This window comes from Xenopus laevis, chromosome 2L (genome assembly GCF_017654675.1).
Source record: "Xenopus laevis strain J_2021 chromosome 2L, Xenopus_laevis_v10.1, whole genome shotgun sequence".
Taxonomy (NCBI): domain Eukaryota; kingdom Metazoa; phylum Chordata; class Amphibia; order Anura; family Pipidae; genus Xenopus; species Xenopus laevis.
The window spans coordinates 9,959,629-9,985,119 of NC_054373.1; the positions used below are offsets into that span (position 1 = coordinate 9,959,629).

The window sequence follows — 25,491 nt, forward strand, 5'->3', positions numbered from 1 at the left end:
CGAAGTTTTTTTTAAAGAGACAGTACTTTGACTATCGAATGGTCGAATAGTCGAACGATTTTTAGTTCGAATCGTTCGATTCGAAGGCCGAAGTAGCCAATTCGATGGTCGAAGTAGCCAAAAAAATACTTTGAAATTCGAAGTATTTTTCATTCTAATCCTTCACTCGAGCTAAATTAATGTGCCCCTTAGTGTAGCAGAGTTTACTACCCATTTAAAAATCCAAGATGGCCATGCATTCCACAGTGGAACGCCCATCCATCTTTGATTTTTTTTTAGAGGATCAGGGAGCAGAGAAGAACAGAGGAGGCAATGTGGGACATTTAAAGAATCATCCAGGACAACAGGATATGGAAGGAAGATCAGGACTGTGCTGCGAAAAGTGGATGGTATAGCCATAACTAAATATCAATAAGCACCATTATGTTACTTATGTATAAGGCTATATTACATGCTATTATTGGCCCTTGTATAAAATTCATACTGTATAAATATATAAATGTAAAAGAAGACTGGCAACAGTGGGAATTTTGCTAGAAAAAACGTATTATTGTATGCATTACCAACTTGGGACCATTGGGACCTTTTTGCCTTGAAAAATGTCCCAATGGGGACCTTTCTGTGTGTAAATATTTGATGTGAGGTACACAGTAATGGTGGATGCAAGCCAGTCCCATTGTGGCATGTCAAACTGTTGCTTCACTTTCCCACCCCTCTCTCATGAATACATTGTTGCCAAACACAGGTTGTGCTGTATTCATAAGGGCAACCTCACTTCTTTATGCTTCAAATTGGAGCGACCGGCAGACCTGGCTGATTGCACATGGTTTTGCATTTTTCACCTTGCCTTGCACATAAATAACCCCTATAGAATTGACATCAGTGATATATTTACCCGTTGTATCCAAAGTCCTGGCAGGCAAACCTCCCAAAGTCATCAGTCCAGTTATTACTGCACACGGGCAGCCATGCTGACTTTAATGTAGAATAGACCTGCAGTTGGAAGTCTGCTCCATATAATCTCACTGGAAGAGAAATTAGATTTGTTCCTTAGAGAATATCCTGCAATTCTGCATCTAATATGCTCCACTAAATCAGACAGCACCAAAGCAGATTATTATACAGATTTCAGGAAGAATCTTCCAAGACTCATTTCTTGTGGACTCCATTTAATAGATCTATATGTGTTGATCAGGGTTCCACTGGGAACAAATTTAGCACAGAAGTCTGTTTATTTTAGTTGTGTGGATCCTGGGCTGACCATACTAAGGAGCTGTGATCCAAACAAAATATGGTTGGTTGTTCATAGATATAAAATCAAAGTTTCTCATGAGAGTAAATTTCTGAAAGGTTTCTGAGCCAATCAGAAATATGCATATGTATGGGTACAGTTGGGAATATAATTTTATGTAAGTGATTTCAGAATCATCATTATACAGCTGTGCAACTATCTACAATACGTTCTGTCTCTGGGCCCGAGCATGGGGTATCATTTTAAATAAACTGCCTTGCACCCTTCAGAGTCTGATTCTACACTGGTTAGAACCTAGACCAATTAAGATGCTTCTTAAAATACAGGCACCTAATAAAATCCCATAAATGTGATTTCTTTATTCTATGCATACACTGTGTCACGATCGTTGCCCGGAGCAGTCCCAGGAGCTCCGGGTGGCGTGTCCTCCTCCGCCGGCATCGCTCCCAAAATGGCGGCGCCCATGGCCGCCACGTGGGTAGCGGCGCCGGCGCAATGACCTCAGTGCGGCGCAGGAACACCAGCGCATTGACGCCAGCGTATCGAGTGACGTCACTATGGTGCCAAAATTTGTGTATTTAAGGGCGCCCAGGACGCCAGAATGGCGCCCAAGAATAGGTTCTGCTACCCTGAACCTGGGTTCCTGTTTTCCTGCCTGTATCTAGATTCCTGCTCCTGCCTTGGTTTTGACCCTCTGCCTGAACTCGTTATTTGATCTAGATCTGCCTGCCACTGAACTCTTGCCTGGACTCTGACCATCCTCTTGCTTAACCCTTTGGATACCACGACCTTGCTCCATCAAGAGGGCTTCCTCCTTGATCCTGACTACTTCCCTGGTGGGAGCTCCAGGCTCCCTGACACACTGTTCATGGCCAGTTTGGACCACTCCTAATACTAATATGTATATTTTAGCAGCAAGCAGTTAGGGAATGGTGGTCAATAGTGGTAATCAGGGGCTCAAGTTCTCACAACACTTCCAGAACTGCTCCTCCCACCTGCCTGAAACTACATGCTCCCTGACCTCCCACCCCCTCTGATCAATAAAACAAAACCAAGTATGCACTGGAGGGGGATTGAGGCAGGTGGAGGGGGGTTGTGTTTGGTGTGGGGGGGGGCGTGGAGTTGGTTGAGGGGGAGTAGAGGGGTCAGGAGCCTGGGATGGGTGTGTGTGTGTGGCCCTTGATGGGCCAACCCCTGGGGGTAGTCCAACACTGGTTAACCCTATTTCCTCTGAAGAAGAAGCATGTCTAGCATATCTAATTTAAATTATTGTATTTCTTAATTTTATTTCTTTATTTTCTTAAATTTGAAAATGGATGTTTTCTTTCAAAATCAAAATCTTAATAAAATATAAAAAAGAAAAGAAGGATTTACTAAGCACTGAAAAGTAATCCTGCTGCTGTTAATCGAGGCCTGGACCCATTGGTTCTTCCCTTTTTTCAAATGTTTTTTTCTTCATAATTATTTGATTCATCGCTTTTCAGAAATTGCAAGCATTTAATTTTTTCAATTATTTTCAGGTAGCTGATCTACAACTAGACCTGGGTAAGACTTGCCTATCACTACTCACCACAGGACATTTCATCTTCTCCATTGGGACAGTCGGACACTCCATCACACCACTGGGAAGACAGGACACAGCTTATGGATGAACCACATTTCTTTTCACAATAATCTGTTGTTGTTGTTGAAACATAAAAATATAACAAGATATAAATCAAATATTTACACTCTAATCAAAAACCCGTCTTGAGTAAGATAATGTTAAGAAAATGCCTCCATGCCATTGGCCTTCACTGTAAGAAGCACAATTTATTAGCTCTAAAACCATGGTTTCCAGGCCTTCGGTGTTCAAGCCTCCATATTTGGTCTCATATTTCTGTGACACTTTTCATGGTAATAGTACAGGTATGGTATCCCTTATCTGGAAAACAGTTCTCCATAAAGATCCAAATTACGGGAAGGCATATCATATAGACTCCATTTTATTTAAGAAATTCACATTTTTAAGCATTATTTCCTTTTTCTCTGTTATAATAAAAGAGTAATTTGTACTTGATCCCAGTTAACATATAGTTAATCCTTATTGGAAGCAAAACCAACCTATCAGGTTTATTTAGGGGGTTATTTATCAAAACCTGAATTTTGCTGGTGTTTTAAATAAAAAAGTCAGACCAAACTAGAATCCATGATTTGCCCTTATTTATTAAAAAAAAAACTTGAAAAAAATCAGATCGGGAAAAAGCTTAACTTTTTTTGGATTGTCGCAATAAAACTGCAACTTATTCAGTTTATTATGCGAAAAATCTAAATTTTTCGGATTTGATGACTGAAAAGTCCAAATTTATTGTTAAATTGGCGGGAAAGCCCCAAATGTTCAGATTATCATATGAAACCCATTGCAGACAATAATATCTTCAAATTGTAAATAGGACCTCTGCCATTGACTTCTACAGGACCTTGACAGATTGAAGATGGAGTATTTTCAGATTCTGACTTTTTGCAGCCTCGTGGTATAATAAATCTCGAACAATTTTTTTTTTCCACTACAAATTCGGATTTCATATTAAAATTAAAACTCAAATGTTTGGAGTTTTTAGCATTCACATTTTAATAAATAACCACCTATAATGTTTAAATGATTTTCTAGTAGACTTAATGTATGGAGACATAGGCATCAGAACCCAGGGGGCCACAGGGGCTATAGCCCCCCCAAAAAAAATTCTCTCCCAATTTTTTTTCTCTAAGAATTTAACTTACAGCAGAGTGACCAGCATTTTTACCTATTCACGCCAAAAACCGCCGCAATTTTCTTGCCTTTTGAGTGAGAAGAAGCCAATAGCTAGCATGATTTAAACCAACCAATCGCGTTCAGCCTTTACACGCGTTTTACATAAAATGCTTTTCCAGATACCACTCGCCACACCCTGCTGCTTCCTTGGAGAGTGTCTTCTGTGCGGCACTAGTGGAGGTAAGCATTTCCAACATTTTCACAACTGCATAGCAGTTATTTGTGTCCCTGTCTGTTTTTTAAACATTGGGAGGTACATATATGCTTGTGGAAGAAGGCAGCTATCGACCACAGCTCCTTCCCTGCCTCTTCTCCAGTAGCTCAATGAATTGAGAGTGCTTGTGGGTCAGGACCTGTGAGCTCAGGGAAGTGAGCAGAAGGGGGTTTCTTTTTATTTTTAAAAAAAAAATTGATTTATTTTTTTACTAGAAAATTTTGATATTTCAATTTGGTAATTTTAATAGATATGCGTCATAAAATAGTGGCTAAAGGGGAAGTTCTTAAAATAAATCAGCTTTTTTTCTGTCAGCAATGTATATAACTGGATTTGACATACTGGCACATACAGAGATTCTCCTTTGCTTTTTAGCATGCATATGCATCACTCAAGATTAATTGCGAGGTAGAGGCTGCTAGGGTGTGGCCCTAAAGCGGGTTTGGCATAAAGAAAGTGGGCATGGCATAAACAAAGTTGGTGTGGTCAATTTTTGCTGCTGTGTTTTGCTCCTCCTTTTGGGACCCCCCAAACAAAACCATCTTCTGCTGCCTATGTATGGAGAACCAAATTATGAAAAGATCCATTTCTGAAAACCCCAGGTCCCGAGCATTCTGGATAACAGGTCCCATACCTGTACTAACATAATGTTTTAATCTCACCACATATCTATTGGGTTATTTATTAAAGTCAGATTTTTTTTCTCATTGGCCTTTTAATGGGGGGGGGGAAATTTTGGGAAAAAAACTTAATTTTTTCAGGATTTATTAAACCTTGAGGCTGTTAAAAGTACAAATAAAAAAGTACTCCAACTCAGACCTTCCGAGTTCAGTGTAGAAGTCAGTGGGAGATGTCACAAAGATATCCTGATCTGCACTGGGTTTCGTGCAATAATCTGAAGATTTTGTGGTTTTCACGCATCAAATTAGAAAAAGTCACATCTGAAAAATTCGTACAATTTACATTTTTTTTCCACGATTTTATTGAGTTTTTTCCCGCACAAGAAATTTTTGGGAAAATGTATTAATAAATAAGGGGAAAAAATCTGAATTTTTCAGATTTTGATAAATAATTACCTTAATGTTGGTCCATGCAAAGTGTGCTTTCCACTCTGTACTGTTTTTGGGGGAGGAAATAATATCTTGATATAATGTTCATGCATAAGGGAAAAAAACATATTGAAACTATTGGAGGCAATTGAACTAATTTAATATTTAGGGGGTTATTTATTATGCTCCGAATATCTGAAATTCGAATAATTCGTTTTCGGACTAAAAAAATATGAGGAATTTTTCAGAATTTATTAAAACCTGATGGTCTAAAAAGTCAGACTCCGAAAATCCGGCATCTCAAAGCTCTCGAGGTCCTGTATAAGTCAATGGGGAAGGTCTCAGTGTCTGCACTGATGTCCGTACCGATATCGAATCATTTCGGGGAAAACTCCGAAAAATATGTAGTATTTGCGGAAAAGTACGAAAAATTCGGGAAAAGCACAGAAGTTATCGGATTTTTGCCCGACCCGATTTTTTCGGCCTTTCTTAATGATAAATAAGGTCCATTTGGGCAGTCAGAGTTGATCGGATTTTTATGTTAGAATTAGAAATACTTAGAAGAATTTGGACCTTGATAAATAGCCCCCTTAATCTCACCACAGATCTGACACGTAGAGTGTGGCTTCTACTCGATAGTGTTTTTGGGGGAGGAGGATAGGAGAATGCTTTCTGCCATACAGTAAATACTATTCATGAATCATTACCACAATTCATCTCATCATCTCCATAAGGACAGTCGGCTGTACCATCACACATCTGGTAGGGAAAGATGCATCTGTAAGTGTTGGGGCTATATTCACAAAATATTTGGCAGGTTGGGTAGGTTATGGTTTTTGTCACTGTAAGTACAGAAACAAAACATTTTACAACATTTATCAAAAAACGATTTTTATTACAACAATAAAATGATAAGTGTTGATCCCTTTATAATATTAGCCCATTTAATCTTATGTGACGTCACTCACGTCTGGCATTTTCTGCACAGCTCCAGTGGAAAAAATGTACGTAAGCTGTTTTATGAGGCAGGCTTTATGCCATACAGTAAATCCTATTCATTAATCATTTCTTACCGCAATTCATCTCATCATCTCCAAAAAGGCAGTCTCGTACCCCATTACACATCTGGTAGGCATAGATGCACGTGTGAGAGTACATGAAATTCCAACAATATATTTGGCAGGTTGGTGCAGTTGTGACTGTAAATACATAAACAAACCACGTTATAACATTTATCAAAAAACAATTTTGAAATCATGATCAGTACTACAATAGACTTCATAAAATGAGTTCTCCGCTGTCTCTTTTTAAATAACAGAGCTATTTCATTGGCTTTTTTTACTGGTTTTTACTGGTTAGTGGCTGCAGGAAGGCAGATTGTCCAGAAGCTTTCATTCAAGCTATCATTCATGAAGGAACATGGCTGTTTTCAAATCACAATTAATTCAATTGTTTTATATTTTCTAAGTTTGAATAATAAAATTAGGGTTTTGAATTTGTTCAGAATTTGGCCAAATATCTTGTTGTTGGATTGGATTTTGGCCAAATCAAAAATGAGAGATTCGGCGTGTTCCTACACACAACAGAGTGTAGCAGTGAGCCAAGATCAGAGTGCCAGAACAGGGCTTTAGTTTCTTAGTGAGCAGCCAGACAGGATTGTGATTGGTTAGCCTGCATGCATGTTTAATGGCAAACAGGCAATGACAAGAGCAAGCGGCAGTCCAAAGCTCATGTAAGTAACATCCGTCAAGAGCAGACTACTGTCGGCTTTTTAGAGACAAGGATCTTAATTTTGAGGCTTTTGGCCGGTACAAAAGCACTAAACACATGTTTCAACATTTCTAGCTATATTTTTTAAGTTTTAGTTTCCCTTTAACCCCCTCCCTTTTACTCTATATATTCTATACTTCTGTGATCCAAAAAATCAGCTATTTGAGCTTGAGCTAATTGAATGAATGTTATATTTTAATCTCACTACAGATCTGACATTGTTACACATAAAGTGTGGTTTCTACTCTACACTGTTTTTTGAGGGACGAGGGTGGGAGAGTGTTTTATGCCATACAGTAAATACTATTCAGGAATCATTCCTTACAGCAATTCATCTCATTCTCCCCATGGGAAGCCTAGATAGCACATCCCCTTACCAAACAAAATAAATGAAACAACGGGACACAGGTAGTTGGTGGGGATAAAGGCCACCGCTGATTAATTAATTAACTCCTTTAACTAATTTCACAGTTAAAATGATCAAGAATTCAAATTCAAATAATTCAAACTTGCCAACACAGTCAATTCATTGTACCAGCCATAAGCTATGCCTCCATGCCAAGGTCAACCACGCCGCCTATTGTAACTTTAAGAGCCGAATTTACGGGTTTTAAACCAGAAATTCGGCTCCGCTAGTGCAAAGAGTGCAATTGCGTTCAATGCACTAGCGATGCTGCCCCCTTTTGACCACTCCGACGCTGATTTTTAAGCACCGAGCCATAGAGGGAGGGCGGCATCTGGGCTGCTGCCTCACCCGAATCCTAATTTGTATATGTAAATGAGGTGAGGGAAGAGAAATCACGTGACTTTTTGTCACAAAACAAGGAACCTTTCCCGCCCCTAATTTACATATGCAAATTAGGATTTGGTTCGGTATTCAGCCGAATCTTTCATGAAGGATTCGGGGATTCGCTGAATCCCAAAAAGTGGATTCGGTGCATCCCAAATTTGTTGTCAGTTACATACCATGTCCTAGGCCTTCTTGTATCTGTGGCTTATAGAGTGTTTAGGACTCTCATTTTACAGGGCTATAAGTTATATCAGCTTCCTTACTAGTCATGGCCTTTTTAACTAGTTAGTATATTATTTTATTCACACAAAAGGAATAACAACATCCACAAATAAGAGTAGAGGATGAAACATCTATTGGCTATGAGGTTCAACAAATAGAAATGACATTTTTATATTTTGAATTGGAGTTGAAATTGATGTTTCTCCCTGTTTTAGGAAACTTAGACCTGTTTTAGGAAACTTAGACCAGGAGATACACATGGCTCAAGATTTAAGGGAGGCCCCAACCATTTTTACCAGTGGGCCACATTCATATGTAAAAAGGGTTGGGGAGTAACACGAGCATGAAAAAGTTCCTGGGGTGCCAAATAATGGTGGTGATTGGCTATTTGGTAGCCCCTATGTGGACTGGCAGCCTACAGGAGACTCTGTTTGGCAGTACATCTGGTTTTTATACAACCAAAGCTTGCCTCCAAGCCTGGAATTCAAAAATAAGCCCCTGCTTTGAGGCCACTGGGAGCAACATTCAAGTAGTTGGTGAGAAACATGTTGCTCATGAGCTACTGGTTGGGAACCACTGGTTTACATAGTTACATAGTTAAATTGGGTTGGAAAAAGACCAAAGTCCATCAAGTTCAACCCCTCCAAATGAAAACCCAGCATCCATACATACACCCCTCTCTACTTTCACATAAATGATATATACCCATACCTATACTAACTATAGAGTTTAGTATCACAATCGCCTTTGATATTATGTCTGTCCAATAAATCATCCAAGCCCTTCTTATAGTCATTAACTGAATCAGCCATCAGAAATTGTGTCACTTATGGCAGAGAATGTTCAATGCTTTGGCTCAAGTTCCCCCTTGTGGTAAAATATTTTTTCCGGCCTTTTTGCCACTAATACAATTACATATGTGTATAAAAACACAGAGACTTTACTATCATATATACACAAATACCCATTGACCCCAAACTCTCCCAACCAATGCTTTGAGTGTGAAGTCCCACCATTTGTGTTCCTCTACTTCATTGGATTCACCATTTAAGACCAGAAAGGGTAATTTTCAATCAGAGGTTAATGGGCCCCGTTAGAGTAGGATAAAGTATATATAACAGACCATTTTAAATGCTCTATGTAATTCAGGTATCATGGTAACTGGTAATAAGCAGACAGGAGCTCCAAGGAACGATAATAGCATTTTGTGCAAGAATTAAAGTGGATATAAACTCAGCCATAAGGCCCCCTAGTTTTATGTAAATGTTGCGAAAAATCATAATAATAGATGCAAGAAAATTCACCAATGGGAATTCTACTTCATTATAAATGCAAAAAAACTGACCAATAAGAATGGTAGCACCGTGCCAGCCATCTTGCTTCTATCTTACATACAGAGATAATTATGTAATTTTTTATTTCATTATATGACACTGGGGATAAAGGACAGACTTGTTCAGTGCTGGGAAACTGGGCTTAAAGCTTCCAACTCCAGTTGCAGAAACAAAGAACATGGAGCCAGATTTACACAGATCAGCTGAGATTCTCATTGGAGGATTTTTTGCATTTTAAAGCAGTTGCTGGCTGTGGAGATTTGGGATTATTTTGCAATTTATACAAACATGATGTGGCTGGACTACAGCTCCCAGCATGCCCCAACCTTCATTATATGTAACATTATTTTGGGATTTGTAGTCCAGCAACAACTGAGTAAAGTTTGGTTGAATAGTAGCAGGGGTTTACGACCCCTTTATGTGGGGAATGGACTTTATTAGCTCTGTGATGCTTGTGTTTTATGAGGCAGGCTTTATGCCATACAGTAAATCCTATTCATTAATCATTTCTTACCGCAATTCATCTCATCATCTCCAAAAAGGCAGTCTCGTACCCCATTACACATCTGGTAGGCATAGATGCACGTGTGAGAGTACATGAAATTCCAACAATATATTTGGCAGGTTGGCGCAGTTGTGACTGTAAATACATAAACAAACCACATTATAACATTTATCAAAAAACATTTTTGAAATTATCATCAGTACTACAATAGACTTCATAAAATGAGTTCTCCGCTGTCTCTTTTTAAATAACAGAGGCATTTCATTGTTTATCGGCTGTGGGAAGGCAGATTGTCCAGAAGCTTTCATTCAAGCTATAATTCATGAAGGAACATGGCTGTTTTCAAATCACAATTGATTCAATTGTTTTATATTTTCTAAGAAATTAGGGTTTTCGATTTTGTTCAGAATTTGGCCAAATGTCTTGTTGTTGGATTGGATTTTGGCCAAATCAAAAATGAGAGATTCGGCGTGTTCCTACACACAACAGAGTGTAGCAGTGAGCCAAGATCAGAGTGCCAGAACAGGGCTTTAGTTTCTTAGTGAGCAGCCAGACAGGATTGTGATTGGTTAGCCTGCATGCATGTTTAATGGCAAACAGGCAATGACAAGAGCAAGCGGCAGTCCAAAGCTCATGTAAGTAACATCCGTCAAGAGCAGACTACTGTCGGCTTTTTAGAGACAAGGATCTTAATTTTGAGGCTTTTGGCCGGTACAAAAGCACTAAACACATGTTTCAACATTTCTAGCTATATTTTTTAAGTTTTAGTTTCCCTTTAACCCCTCCCTTTTACTCTATATATTCTATACTTCTGTGATCCAAAAATGAATGAATGTTATATTTTAATCTCACTACAGATCTGACATTGTTCCACATAGAGTGTGGTTTCTACTCTACACTGTTTTTTGAGGGACGAGGGTGGGAGAGTGTTTTATGCCATACAGTAAATACTATTCAGGAATCATTCCTTACAGCAATTCATCTCATTCTCCCCATGGGAATCCTAGATAACACATCCCCTTACCAAACAAAATAAATGAAACAACGAGACACAGGTAGTTGGTGGGGATAAAGGCCACCGCTGATTAATTAATTAACTCCTTTAACTAATTTCACAGTTAAAATGATCAAGAATTCAAATTCAAATAATTCAAACTTGCCAACACAGTCAATTCATTGCACCAGCCATAAGCTATGCCTGCATGCCAAGGCCAACCACGCCGCCTATTGTAACTTTAACAGCCGAATTTCCGGTTTTTAAACCAGAAATTCGGCTCCGCTAGCGCAAAGAGTGCAATTTCGCTCAATGCACTAGTGATGCTGCCCCCTTTTGACCACTCCGACACTGATTTTTAAGCACCGAGCCGTAGAGGGAGGGCGGCATCTGAGCTGCTGCCTCACCCGAATCCTAATTTACATATGTAAATGAGGTGTGGGAAGAGAACTCACATGACTTTTTGTCACAAAACAAGGAACCTCTACTTCATTATAAATGCAAAAAAACTGACCAATAAGAATGGCAGCACCATGCCAGCCATCTTGCTTCTATCTTACATACAGAGATAATTATGTAATTTTTTATTTCATTATATGACACTGGAATCAAACATGGGGATAAAGGACAGACTTGTTCAGTGCTGGGAAACTGGGCTTAAAGCTTCCAACTCCAGTTGCAGGAACAAAGAACATGGAGCCAGATTTACACAGATCAGCTGGGATTCTCATTGGAGGATTTTTTGCATTTTAAAGCAGTTGCTGGCTGTGGAGATTTGGGATTATTTTGCAATTTTGGTTTAAGAATACAAACATGATGTAGCTGGAGTACAGCTCCCAGCATGCCCCAACCTTCATTATATGTTACATTATTTTGGGATTTTTAGTCCAGCAACAATTGAGTAAAGTTTGGTTGAACAGTAGCAGGGGTTTACGACCCCTTTAAGTGGGGAATGGACTTTATTAGCTCTGTGATGCTTGATTCTCATTATATGCCACATTTGGTAGATTATCATTTGGTAAAGCTTTTTATATGAATGAATTTTGAAGAATAATTGTTAGATAATTCTCTTGTTGAGAGCTGCAACAGTAAACTGGAATGTATATATGTGCAAAAACAGTATTCAGAAATAGTATCGTGAAAACTGAAAGTTCACGAAAAATTTGTGAAATTCGGCTGTTTTCACGAGAAATTAGTGAAATTCGCCCGTTTTCAAGAAAAATTTGTGAAGTTCGGACGTTTTCATGCAAAATCAAGCAATTGGAACCTTTTCACGTAAAAATCGAGCATTTCGAAAGTTTTCACGAAAAAATCGTGAAAATAGGAAATTGCCGCAGGCGAATTTTCACCGGAGAATTTTCGCAGAGATTTGCTAATTTATTCGCTGGCGGCGAACACGGGAATTCGCCACAAAATCGTGCCTGGTGAATTTATTCACCCATCACTATTCGGAAATGTACTTTACAAGGCTTGGCTTAAGCCATTCACATTAATGATTTTCCAAAAATATTTCTTACCACAATCTTTTTCATCAGTTCCTAAAATGCAGTCTTCTATACCATCACATATCTGGTACGGAGAGATACACTTGGAAGAGTAGGTACATTGGATTTCACAGTTTGGGATACGTGTGACTACAAAAAAGAAACCTCTTTATACTGTCTGTTGAAAAAAATGTACTATTTATCATAATAATAAAATATCAGATGATCCACATTAGCAAAGATGTTATAAAGTGTGTAACTTGTGAGAATTTCTCTTATAAATCAATTTATCATTTAACATTATATTATTTGCCTTTAACTATAATGTGTGGACTGCTTCATAGATTAGAGTTAAGATGGCCTTACATGGGTCGATAAAAGCTGCCGACAGACCGAGTCGGCATCTTATTGGCCCGTGTATGGGGCCCCCCGACGGGCTTCCCCGATTGAGATCTGGCCGTAAGTCGGCCAGACCTCAATCGGATGGGACTAAAAATCCTGTCGGATCGCGGCCGCATCTGTTCGTTGATGCGGTCCCGTGATCCGCCCGCCCGCTCCCATTCGTTAGGATCCGATCGTGGGGCCCTAGAGTCCTACGATCGGATCAGCCCGATATTGCCCACCTCAAGGTGGGCATATGGGAGAGAGATCCGCTCGTTTGGCGACATCGCCAAATGAGCGGATCTCTCCGTGTATGGCCACCTTTACATCTCCAGCTTTCCAGGCATCCTCTTAAAGGACATGTAACCCCTACATTCTTCTACCATGTATACCCTTTTTTCACCAGCACCATCACATTTTCCGAAAACAAATAACTTTCATCCGGCAGCCATTTTCCCTCTAACATATTGTTAGTAACATTTACAAACAGGATGTGAGGACTCTGGGATTCAAACCCTGGCCTGTATGGTTTTTATGATGTTTCATATCCTGCTGAGCCGCTGGAAGTGCTTGGAGCTTGCTGCTCACAACTATCCATATAGACTCTTGCTGCCTTTATTTACTCTTTCTCAACCCTCACTCTAATTAAGGTCAGGCGTTAATATTCCGGTCTATATTGGCCTATTTAAGCCAGTCCTCTCCTGCTTCCTAGTGCTGGATAATTAAGTTCACGTTGATGATCTTGCCCCTTGCTGCTGCTGACCCCTTGCTGCTGCTGACCCCTTGCTGCTGCTGTACCCTTGCTGCTGCTGAACCCCTGCAGCTGCTGAACCCTTGCTGCTGCTGAACCCTAGCTACTGTTGAAGCCTTGCTGCTGCTGAACCCTTGCTGCTGCTGAACCCTTGCTGCTGCTGTACCTTTGCTGCTGCTGTACCCTTGCTGCTGCTGCTGAACCCCTGCATCTGCTGAACCCTTGCTGCTGCTGAACCCTTGTTGCTGCTGAACACCTGCAGCTGCTGAACCCTTGCTGCTGCTGAACCCTAGCTGCTGTTGAACCCTTGCAGCTGCTGAACCCTTGCTGCTGCTGAACCCTTGCTGCTGCTGCACCCTTGTTGCTGCTGAACTCTTGCTGCTGAACCCTTGCTCCTGCTGAACCTTTGCTGATGCTGAACCCTTGCTGCTGCTGAACCCTTGCTGCTGCTGATCGCTTGCTGCTGCTGATCGCTTGCTGCTGCTGAACCCTTACTTGCGATTTTTGACCTCTGGATTTGCCTGTTTCCTGAACATTCTCTTTAATTGTACTCAGCCTGCCTCTGACCTTAGCCCATCCCTTGCTGCGAGAGAACTCTGCCTGCCCCAGACCTTTTGCTGGCTTTGGAGAGTTGGGAGAAAGTTTTATTGTGCAATATTGCTTTAAGAATATACCCCTGATGTTGCTGGACTACAGCTCCCAACATGCCTCGACCTTCATTATATGTTACATTATTCTGCGATTTGTAGTCCAGCAACAACTGAGTAATGTTTGGTTGAGCAGTGCAGTGCAGCAGGGTTTACTACCCTTTTATGCTGAGTCCAGGAGAGTAGGTTAGAAGAAAAAATATCTTAATTTTCTGCTGGACTGGAAGGCATGTTTAGTAATCTGAGTTGAGAAGAACTGAGCATGCTCAGTAGCAAACAGCAAAGGTAACATTCCTGAGGGAGGGGACAAGAGGGTTCAGCCGTGACATATAGGAAGTGCTCCTATTTTCACTGATATAGGTAAGAAATATAGCTTGAGAAACTAAAACATGCTCAATTTTATAAAAAAAATATATATTAGATGTCTTAACTGAGCACATTTAATCATCTGTTAGCTCAAAAACTATAAAATAGAGACTCCTAGTTATAGGGACACTTTGCTTATTCCTTCTGTCTGAAGGAATTTCTCTTTTGCTAAGGTTTCCTTGCAGGTAATATATTTATTTGCATGTGGATCTTAATTCATTTATTGTTGTCTCCCAATGTCCAATGAGCAGTGATCTTTGGGAGTTGAGGGAGGTAGAGCATCAGAGGGGAGATCGACGGAGGGGAGGGAGAGTGATGGGGAGGGGGGAGATCGATGGTGAAGGGGAGAGAGCGACAGAGGGAAGGAGAAGGAGGGGAGATTGATGAAGGGGAGGTGACAGAGGGGAGAGTGTCAGAGGGGAGAGCGACGGAGGGGAAGGAGAGTGATGGAGGGGAGGGACGGGGGAGCGATGGGGAAGTGGAAAGCGACGGAGGGGAGAGCATCAGAGGGGAGGTGAAGGAGGGGAGAGCGATGGAGGGGAGAGTGATGGAGGGTTAGTTGCCTCTTCTTCCTACCCCTATTTCCAGCCCTGAGGTGGGGTTTAGACTCCCTTTAACACTGGGAGACTCTGGAGTTACTGCCACCTTTAAGACAACAGTATCTTTATGGTTCCAACAGAAACAAGCATCATACACACAGCAGAACTGCACCTAAATAATCACATGCAAACATCATGTATGCCAAGCACCATAAGCGACACTATCTGGACTCAAAATCCAAAAATAATGTTGGAATTCTGACAAAAGCAGATACATTGTGAAAAATACACAAAATACATTTTTTCTCTCACCAAAATACCACGTAAGTACTGCAACCCAAACTAGTACCGCTATGATGGAAACAGTCCCGATTGAAATTAAAATCTTTGTTCCTAAAGTAAAACAAAAATGAATATCACTAATGGCAAGAAAGGAAAGGAACGCATAAGCATCAACCCAAAACCCAAAGAGAAAGTACAAAGTCTTTGCAATAATGCCCTGTCAGCAAAAAACCTTAGACACTTTTATGCAATATTTTACATTGTCCATTTTAGTACATGCTATACAGCGTACACATCAGTATGCAGCAAAATTGATGGGTGAATCTTTTCCATTTCACTTCACCAAAAGATTTGTGAAATTTGTTCAATGGGGATTTTTTTTGTGGCGACTTTTTCAGCTCACAGTACATTTGAGTCTATGGCATTTTTTGGGGGCAAAACCTGGCAAAAATTTTTACCATCACAGTGCTCTGATGGGAGATGGACACATGCTGCAAAGTAACTTCAATATATAAAATATGGCATTTTTAGCCATATTAATTTTTAGGGTTTAGTTCTCCTTTAAAAATAATTCATTTATTAACAGATGGTAAACTTCAAGATACCAGTCTCTTCCAATTTACAGAGTGTGCTCAGTTGGTAAAGCAAGTGGCAGCAGGACAGTTACATGTAAAGTACTCACAATCTTTCTTTGTTCTTACACCAACTTTCTCAGTGAGTAGTATTGCCTGCCTCATGGTCACCAACTCCACATCCCTAGGTGAAGCCCGCAGAGGTGTATAACTCCAGGATCTACCCAATCCTGAGCCTGACCGCTTGGGTCCCTATGATGGCAGCAGAGGTGCCGCAGAGTACTAACTCCTCACTAAACTCTTCGTTGGTGGCTTAAAGGAAAACAATACCCCTCAAACAATGTAGGTCTCTATAAAAAGATATTGCATAAAACATCTTGTATGTAAAACCCTGCTTCATGTAAATAAACCATTTTCATAACAATAGACTTTTTTAATAGTATGTGCCATTGGGTAATCCTAAATAGAAAACTGCCATTTTAAAAATTAAGGGCCGCCCCCTGGGATTTTAGGATTCACAGTGCACACAAACAAACCATACTTGTTAGGTCACATGAGCCAATTAACAGACAGAGTTGTGTCTTTTGTTTCCACGCTTCTTGCTGTTACAGTTAGAGCTGCAGTATTTCTGGTCAGGTGATCTCTGAGGCAGCACAAAATGTTTCAAGGCAAGAGATGTAAAAGGCCAATATTTGCTTAAATATATATTCCAGTTTGATGAGATTCTTTAATATGCTACTAAATTTGATATAAACTATCTGTTGCTCAAGGATTCAATTTGGGAATATAGTTTTCCTTTAACTGCTCAATAACTTTCCTGAGCCTAACTGTCATAGGGACCTATAAAAGTTTATGTCCTGACACTTACTTCTCCTATACTGAAGTCTACCTCCACCTCAGGCCCTAACAGCAACACCCCACTTCCTCCAGCTAATAGGTGCACTTGAAGAGGCAGAGCACACGTGGGCATCTTTTTTATAATTTCAGAGGACTTCTCCCCACACTCTAGGGAAAAAGGACCCAGCCTTATTGGCCAACTCAATCACTCGGGCTTAGAAAATCCTTACCCTCCTACATTTATATCATATGTATATTTGTTGCTGCAAAACCTTGTGTGTTTTATTTTTCTAGTGGCATTCCCCTTAGGTGTACACCTTAGTGCCCACTAGGTGGAGACAGTGTGTAAACCAGAACCTTTCATAAGCAAAGAAGGCAGGTCTGCGGGTAATAAACCAAGAAAAATTTGTGTGATTCTGTTCAATGAAAGTGTTCCAAGAAACAGGTTCGCTCCTGCCATGAGGCAAGGTGGGAATTTTGCCTGAGGCAGCAGCGAGTTGCCAGTTACAAGCGGCGGCAAAAAGCCACCTCTTGTAACTTTAAAAGCCACTCAGCACAGATAGAAAAACAAACAGAAAACGGTATATATCATATTTTCTTTAGCCCTGCATGAAATCTTAATAAATTACAAATATTTAAATTGCTCCATGAGAAAACCTCTGCTTTACTGTGATAGGGATTTTATCCGTAAAAAATTCACCTACTTAAAGTCATCGATGTTGGCTGGCTTTGTGTTGGAGTTGCTGCTACATGATTTACCCTAGGCACATCAGGATTGTATGTTGGTAGTGCAGGGTAGCCTGGAATGATAACACATTATTTACGAAATAATGGACTCCAATTCAAACCTGCTTCTTATTGGGTAATGCTTGCTTCTTATTGGTTCATTAATTTGACAGTATTATTTCACAGAATTTATGTTTTGTAAAACTGGGTGTACATTTTGTTAATAGAATGAATTCTGTGCTACAGAATCTATATTTTTGTTACAATCATCTATCATTAAAATCTAGCTGGGCATACACTAGTGATTTACACCATTATATGGTATAGTTTGTCCAAGTTTATTTGTACATAATTCATTCTGTAAGTAACTTTACACATCACTAGTGATGGGGGAATTTCTCCCGGTTCGCTTTGCAATTCGCGAATTTCCCACAAAATTCACGAAACGACGAAAAATTTGCGAAAAATTGTGAAATCGGAAAGTTCACAAAAAATTCAGTCATGAAATTCGAATGTTCTCACGCAAAAATCGGGAAATTCTAACAGTTTCACTAAAAAATCATGAAATTCAAACTTTTTCACAAAAGAATCGCGAAATTCGAACATTTTCACGAAAAAATTGTGAAAATCGGAATTGACGAATTTTCACAGGCAAATTTTTGCGGGAGATTCCCAAATGTATTTGCCGGCGGCGAAACATGGAAATTTGCTGTGAATTTGTGCCAGGCGAATTTATTCGCCCATCACTACACATCACTGGTTCTATCACATGGGTGTCCTAAATTTGTGTGACTGAATGCTTGTTAAGATTTACAGAATGGAGTTTGTACTATAATGATATTATTTTATGCACAAACTTAATTGTGTTCTCATACTTAACTAATAATATGTATTTTGTATGTTTTACCAATGGATATGCCCACAATTACATGTGTACCCTGAGAAACTTCCATTTTGGGTACTGGGGATATTTCTGTGTATAGAATGTATTTTTGTAGACAAAACATAATGGGGACAAACAGTACCCCATAAAAAATCATTTGGTTTGCTAACCTTTTATTACTAAAACACACTTACGTGGAATTGTTTGTTGTGTTACAGACTGCTACATTAAAAAGGAAAAAAAAAATAAACAAAAATCAGTTTTAAAACATTATAAGATGTGCTACCCTATTTGACATACATATTAAAGCCTATGTAGTTATGTTGGAAAATGTTTTTTTTCCAGTGTTATAACTGGGAAACAAAGCAAATATTTTTATGAGTTTTCTATCTTCCTTAGAAAACACGATTTATTAGCTGGGTGGCTGGTTGATAAGCACTAAAAATTAATATTTTAAACAAGGAAAGCATTTTTTTTTAGCTTTATCGAAATCACGGATGCTCACAACATGAATATTCAGATATATGGGGGCAGATTTATCAAGGGTCGAAGTGAATTCGAAGGAATTTTCGAGGTTAAAAAAATTGGAAATTCGAAGTAATTTTTTGGATACTGCAAGCATCGAATAGGATACTACGACTTTGACTTTGACTTCGAATTCGATTAGAAGTAAAATCGTTTGAATATTCGACCATTCGATAATCTAAGTACTGTCTCTTTAAAAAAACTTTGACTTCAATACTTCGCCTTCTAGAGCATTTTTTTACGTTTTTGGAATTTGAAGTAAAATCGTTCGATCAATCGCTGAAATCCTTAGAATCGTTCATTTCGAAGGATTTAATTGCTCAATTGAATGATTTTACAGTACTTCGACCGCAGGATACCCAAATTCGATGAAAAAAACTTCGACTTCGATATTCGAAGTTGTAGTATTTCAATTCGTTGGTCAAATTTTCAAGTATTTTTAACTTTAAAATTCGACCCTTGATAAATATGCCACATGGAGATGCCAATATCTTTAATAATGGAAAATACTCCATCTCCAAGCTGTCGGGTCCTGTAGAAGTCAAAGGCAAAGGTCCCATTTCAAATATGAAGATATCTTGGTTTGCACTGAATTTCACTAAAAATCCAATTTTTCAAGTGATTTCATGAAAAATTTGAGCGTGAAACCTGTGGGGTATTTTTTTTAGCAAAACCGATTTTATCAAGTTTTATCAATGATAAATAAGGTCAAATCTTGGATATTAGTTTGGTCGGATTTTTTTTATTAAAAAGCAGGAAAAATCAGATTTTGATAAATAACCCCCTTAGAATCACAAAGCCAATTGGTTATCCCTAAATAATTTAGTAAAATAATTTATTGTTATCAATGAGTAAAAATGAATTTACTGCCACTTTAACAGGCAGCCATAATAGAGATTTACCAGGGGATGAACAGGTTCCCTCTTAGGAAAGAGCGGGTGGATTCTAGCAGCGGACTTTATTAGTGATATCATTGGAGAGAGGAGGGAGTATGAAAAACTAGTCAGCAAGAGATTGGATGAGGGCATGAATTAGCATTTAAGCAGTTGTTTGTGAAATAAAGAGGTGTATATTGGCAATAATAATAATAACAATAATAAGGAAAAATGTCAGGTTTGGCAGTGGCATACTGTAAGGGCTTGAAAAGACAGAGACCAATTTTGATGACATTATGGGGCACATTTACTAAGCTCGAGTGAAGGATTCGAAGTAAAAAAACTTTGAATTTCAAAGGTTTTTTTTGGGTACTTCGACCATCGAATAGTCTACTACGACCTTCGACTACGACTTCGATTCTAACTAAAAATCGTTCGACTATTCGACCATCCGACAGTCGAAGTACTGTCTCTTTAAAAAAAACTTTGACTACCTACTTTGCCACTTTAAACCTACCGAGCTTCAATGTTAGCCTATGGGGACCTTCCCCATAAGGTTTCTAAGCTTTTTTTGATCGAAGGAAAATCGTTTGATGGATTAAAATCCTTCGAATCATTCGATTTTTCCTTCGATCGAACTATTTGCGGTAAATCCTTTGACTTTGATATTGGAAGTCGAAGGATTTTACTTCGAGGGTCGAATATCGAGGGTTAATTAACCCTCGATATTCGACCCTTAGTAAATGTGCCCCCTATGAATTCAGTAAAACATTTATAATAAATGTCAAAAAATAAATGTACCTACCATTACTGTTTCATTCACAGCGATGCTCAGACCTTATTTCAAGATAAGAACCTAGAGGGACAACAGAAAACTGCAGCATTATGTATGAAAAATCTTAAAAAGTGAAAAAAAAATCCTTTAAACTTTAATCTCTCATGTTGGGAGTAAGCTTTAAAAATAAGCACTGCAATTGATGTAGTAAAGTAACAGATGAAGCTGTATGTGGCTGTATTAATATTCATTTTGAGTCCTGCACTGGATGTGTGGAAACAGTAATTGAAGAGGCAGGACTAGAGCTTTCAACTTTCACCAGGTTCCAGGCAGGCTGGCTGCACGAGGAAGCTGACAATCATCCCAGAATCGGTGAAATTTACAAGACTTTATTATTCGAAGTGATACAACATCAGAATTGCCTTGATTGTAGGTATTTTGATGCCACTATAGGGATATGTTATAAAACTCTTAGGGGCCCATTCACTAAACTCGAGTGAAGGAATAGAGGATTTTCGAATGGTTTTTTTGGCTACTTCAACCACCAAATTGGCTACTTCGACTACGACTTTCGACTTCGAATCGAACGATTCGATCTAAAAATCGTTTGACTATTCGACCATTCGATAATCTAAGTACTGTCTCTTTAAAAGAAACGTCTACCCCCTAGTTCGCCACCTAAAACCTACTGAGGCCAATGTTAGCCTATGGGGAAGGTCCCCATAGGCTTTCCAAGGTTTTTCTGATTGAAGGATAATACTTCGATCGATGGATTAAGATCCTTCGAATCGTTCGATTCGAAGGATTTAATCGTTCGATCGAACGATTATTCCTTCGATCGTTCGATCGAAGGAATTTCGCAAAATCCTTCGACTTCGATATTCGAAGTCGAAGTATTTTAATTCGGCAGTCGAATATCGAGGGTTAATTAACCCTCGATATTCGACCCTAGGTAAATGTGCCCCTTAGCGCCTTGACCCTTATACATCTAAGCAAATACCGAGATCCGATGATTTCGGGGATTTTGGGCCAAAATATCTGAAAACTTGTGGTTTTTGCGGGAAAAGTCTGAAAACTCGGAACTTTTCGGGCAAAGGTCCGAAGTTTGCCTGAACCTATTTTTTTTTAATGATAAATAAGGTTCAATCGGGAATTTGGAGTTGCTCGGATTTTTATCTTAGAAATACTGAGATAAATTCGGAGCTTGATAAATAACCCCCTCTATGTTGCTAACATAAACATTATACAGTGCCAGATAACCTTAATATAATTAAACATAGAATATTGAACAGTGTGACTGCATTGCCAAACAAAGGCTGCCCTTCGTAGCAATTTTGTTGTTTTGCGAACATGGAACATGAATTTCAAGGAAAAGTTTCATCACTGTCTGACTTCATACAACATAGGGGAAGATTTAGAAAACAGATTAGTGGTATTCCCAGCAAATATGTTGTGTGTTATTAACAATATCCTATGTTAATTTTAATAATTATAATAATTTTTTGTGACAAATTAGTGTTTGATTTTAATGATTAGTTTATTATAAATCAATTAATTTATATTATGTAGACAGTAAAATTCTAAGAATTTTATTTTATGTTCAGCATCTACTCCGTTCTAATTTATGCTATCAACCAAGCAGTGGTTTTAAAGAAAGGCAGAATATGAATAAATGAGAAAGGTAAGTAGAAAATGAACAATAACAATAAAATTGTAGCTTCCCAGAGCAATCGATTTTGGGCGGCTGGGATCAGTGACCCCGATAAACAGGTAGGTAGCGTTGCATATTGCAAACTGGAAAGAGGTAGAAAAGAAAGGCAAATTATTCAACAACTACAATACATGAAGACCAAAAATAGGTAGTGATGGGCGAATTTGCGCCGTTTCACTTCGCCGAAAAATTCGCTGGCGTCTCGTTTTTGACGCCGGCGCCCGTTTTTCTGACGCCGGGGATTTTTTCCAGCGAATTTTTGACGCGTAATTTTTTTTTTGCGCCGGCAAATTTTGCGGTCGTTTCACGAATTTATTCGCTGGCGGCGAATTGCGCAAATTCGCCGCGAATTCGCGCCTGGCGAATACATTCGCCCATCACTAAAAATAGGGCATTCTATGACATACTAAGGAGGTTATTTATCAAATCCAAATACTGTATATCTGCCCTATAAAACTTGTAACCTAAGCTGTATTGTTAACCACAGCACAAAACCTTCAAACTGTTGACTTTTAGGTGGGAAAATGCAGTGATCAGAAGATTTTTGTGTTTTTTGGGTAAAAATATGAAAAATTTGTACAATTTGAATGATTTTTTCCCCGAACTGGAATTTTTCAGGAAAATGTATTGATAAATAAGGGGAAATAACCCGTGTGGAATTGGTCGCAGTATATTTCAGAAAATACTGAGATATATCATTCCTCCTGTCTCTTTAGCTCTACATCCTGAATACAATTGTACTTTTGTATTTTTATTTATTGATTTCTGTATGTCCAATAAATATGCACACAATTATCTCTATATAAATAAAAATATACATAACTAAAGTAAAGTAACAAGTATTGTTTGATCATACCTGGAGCTGATTATTCTCTAGCCGTTCCTTCAGGGCACTGATATTGAGAAGATAAAGAGAGACTGAATACGGAGCATCTGTAGATACTGAGTGCAATAAAGCTGTATTTATTGGAAGTGGCAGGTTCTGGTATGAGGAAAAAAAATCGATGTAAATACATAGAGACAAGTTACAAGACACATTACTAGCTCAAACAAGATTAACTCTAAAGTGCAAGGAGAGGAGAAGCTTTAAAAAGCAACATTTGAAAAAGTCATAAAACAGCAGAATCTATAAAGATTTTTGTCTTATTGTGCTTATACTGTATGTAGGCTCATTAGGGAGGGAGTGGGGTAGGAACAGTGATGTAACAAATAGAGAAGCAAACCCCATACTTTTAGGGGGGTTCTGAGGAAGAGAATATCTGGTTGGGACCCTTTATTCTTTTGGATCCATGTCATACTTACTGTATATGTGTAAGGGGATTAGGGGACTAATGTGTTTTGCAGGGCAGCCCTGGGTGCTCAAGTAACACCCCAGTTATAGAGTAAGGCTAAAGGTATGAGTGCAAGGTGCTGTAAATCTGGGCTAGGGTGCCTAATGCAAAACCTCGTATTTCTAAAATTTCACCCGATATTCTACAATGGATCAGAAATAGTCCCTGTGTTTATATAATGTACAGCCAGATTATCTCAAAACAAATCCATGTTATTGCACGAGCCATATCACTCTAACCAAATTAGTTCAACAAATGGCTGTTACCTGTCTGAGCCAGTCTGAAAATTATTGTGGGATAACTCTGGATACATGTGTATACACTGGGGCCGATTCACAAAGGGTCGAATATCGAGGGTTAATTAACCCTCGATATTCGACTGGGAATTAAAATCCTTCGACTTCGAATATCGAAGTCGAAGGATTTTAGCACAAATAGTGCGATCGAACGATTGAAGGATTTTTCCTTCGATCGAACGATAAAATCCTTTGAATCAAACGATTCGAAGGATTTTAATCCAACGTTCGAAGGAATATCCTTCGATCAAAAAAACTTAGGAAAGCCTATGGGGACCTTCCCCTTAGGCTAACATTGAGTTCGGTAGGTTTTAGATGGCGAACTAGGGGGTCGAAGTTTTTTCTTAAAGAGACAGTACTTCGACTATCGAATGGTCTAATAGTCTAACGATTTTTAGTTTGAATCCTTCAATTCGAAGTCGTAGTCGAAGGTCGAAGTAGCCCATTCGATGGTCGAAGTAGCCCAAAAAACACTTCGAAATTCAAAGTTTTTTTACTTTGAAATTCAAAGTTTTTTTTACTTCGAATCCTTCACTCGAAGTTAGTGAATCGGCCCCACTGTATATAAATTTAGCATCAATCAATCATTAAGTTTAAGTCTATAATATATATATATATATACACCTACATAAAGAATCATAATCACTTTTTTCTCATTGTTTTAGTAATTTATAACTGGAAAATTTACAGAACACTATGATCATATTGGTTTTGTTTTTTATTATTATTATTATTATGGAGATTTTCAAGTTGAATTAATGAATCCAGGAGTACAAGTAGACAGAATTTGATATATCAGTTAAAGTACATAGCAGACAGTCTAAGGGGCATATTTATCAAGGGTCGAATTTCGAAAGTGAAAATACTTTGAAATTCAACCATTTTAGTAGAATTCAAGTCAATGTTTTTTTTGATGGAATAGGTCAGTTTTCAATCAAATTCAAATCATTCGAACCGTATGATTAAATCATTCAATTCGAAGGAGTCAAACGATTTCACAAAAAAAAAACTTTGACTTCTCAAATTTAAGCGAAAGACTCCAGATAGGTTATAAAGGTCCAGTTCGGCAGGTTTAAGGTGACGAATAATCGAAGTCTAAGTTTTTTAAAGAGACAGTACTTTGATTTTCGAATTGTAGAATTTTGCAATTCGAATTCAATTTTTTTCTATTCGAATCGAATTTTGGCCTATTTGATGGTCGAAGTACCCAAAAATTACTTCGAATTTTGACTTTTTTTAATTCGAATTTTTACTTCGACCCTTGATAAATCTGCCCTTAAGTATTCATGATTAGGGATGTAGCGAACGTCGGAAAAAAAGTTCGCGAACATATTCGCGAACTTGCGCAAAAATGCGAGCGGTTCGCGAACGGTTCGCGAACCCCATAGACTTCAATGGGAAGGCGAACTTTAACATCTAGAAAAGACATTTCTGGCCAGAAAAATGATTTTAAAGTTGTTTAAAGGGTGCAACGACCTGGACAGTGGCATGCCAGAGGGGGATCAAGGGCAAAAATGTATCTGAAAAATCTGCCTGTGTGTGCTTGGAAGAGATAGTGTAGGGGGAGAGCTGTTAGTGATTTCAGGGAC

The 25,491-nt window shown here is 38.8% G+C and overlaps 1 protein-coding gene across 1 annotated transcript in view; it reads right to left on the reverse strand.

Annotated features, from left to right (window-relative positions):
* Nucleotides 1-23,301, reverse strand: part of tmprss2.10.L (transmembrane serine protease 2 gene 10 L homeolog) — a 40,841-nt gene extending 17,540 nt beyond the window's left edge. Inside the window, exons 1-11 of the mRNA XM_041581524.1 lie at nt 23,132-23,301; nt 20,595-20,645; nt 18,584-18,611; nt 17,485-17,580; nt 15,402-15,482; nt 12,439-12,555; nt 9,937-10,062; nt 6,380-6,505; nt 6,014-6,148; nt 2,823-2,927; nt 896-1,025 (exon numbers count right to left, since the gene is read on the reverse strand). Of these exons, the coding sequence (XP_041437458.1) occupies nt 896-1,025; nt 2,823-2,927; nt 6,014-6,148; nt 6,380-6,505; nt 9,937-10,062; nt 12,439-12,555; nt 15,402-15,482; nt 17,485-17,580; nt 18,584-18,611; nt 20,595-20,597 (947 nt within the window). The 5' untranslated portion in view covers nt 20,598-20,645; nt 23,132-23,301. The remainder of the gene's footprint in view (nt 1-895; nt 1,026-2,822; nt 2,928-6,013; nt 6,149-6,379; nt 6,506-9,936; nt 10,063-12,438; nt 12,556-15,401; nt 15,483-17,484; nt 17,581-18,583; nt 18,612-20,594; nt 20,646-23,131) is intronic.
* Nucleotides 23,302-25,491: the final 2,190 nt, after the last annotated feature.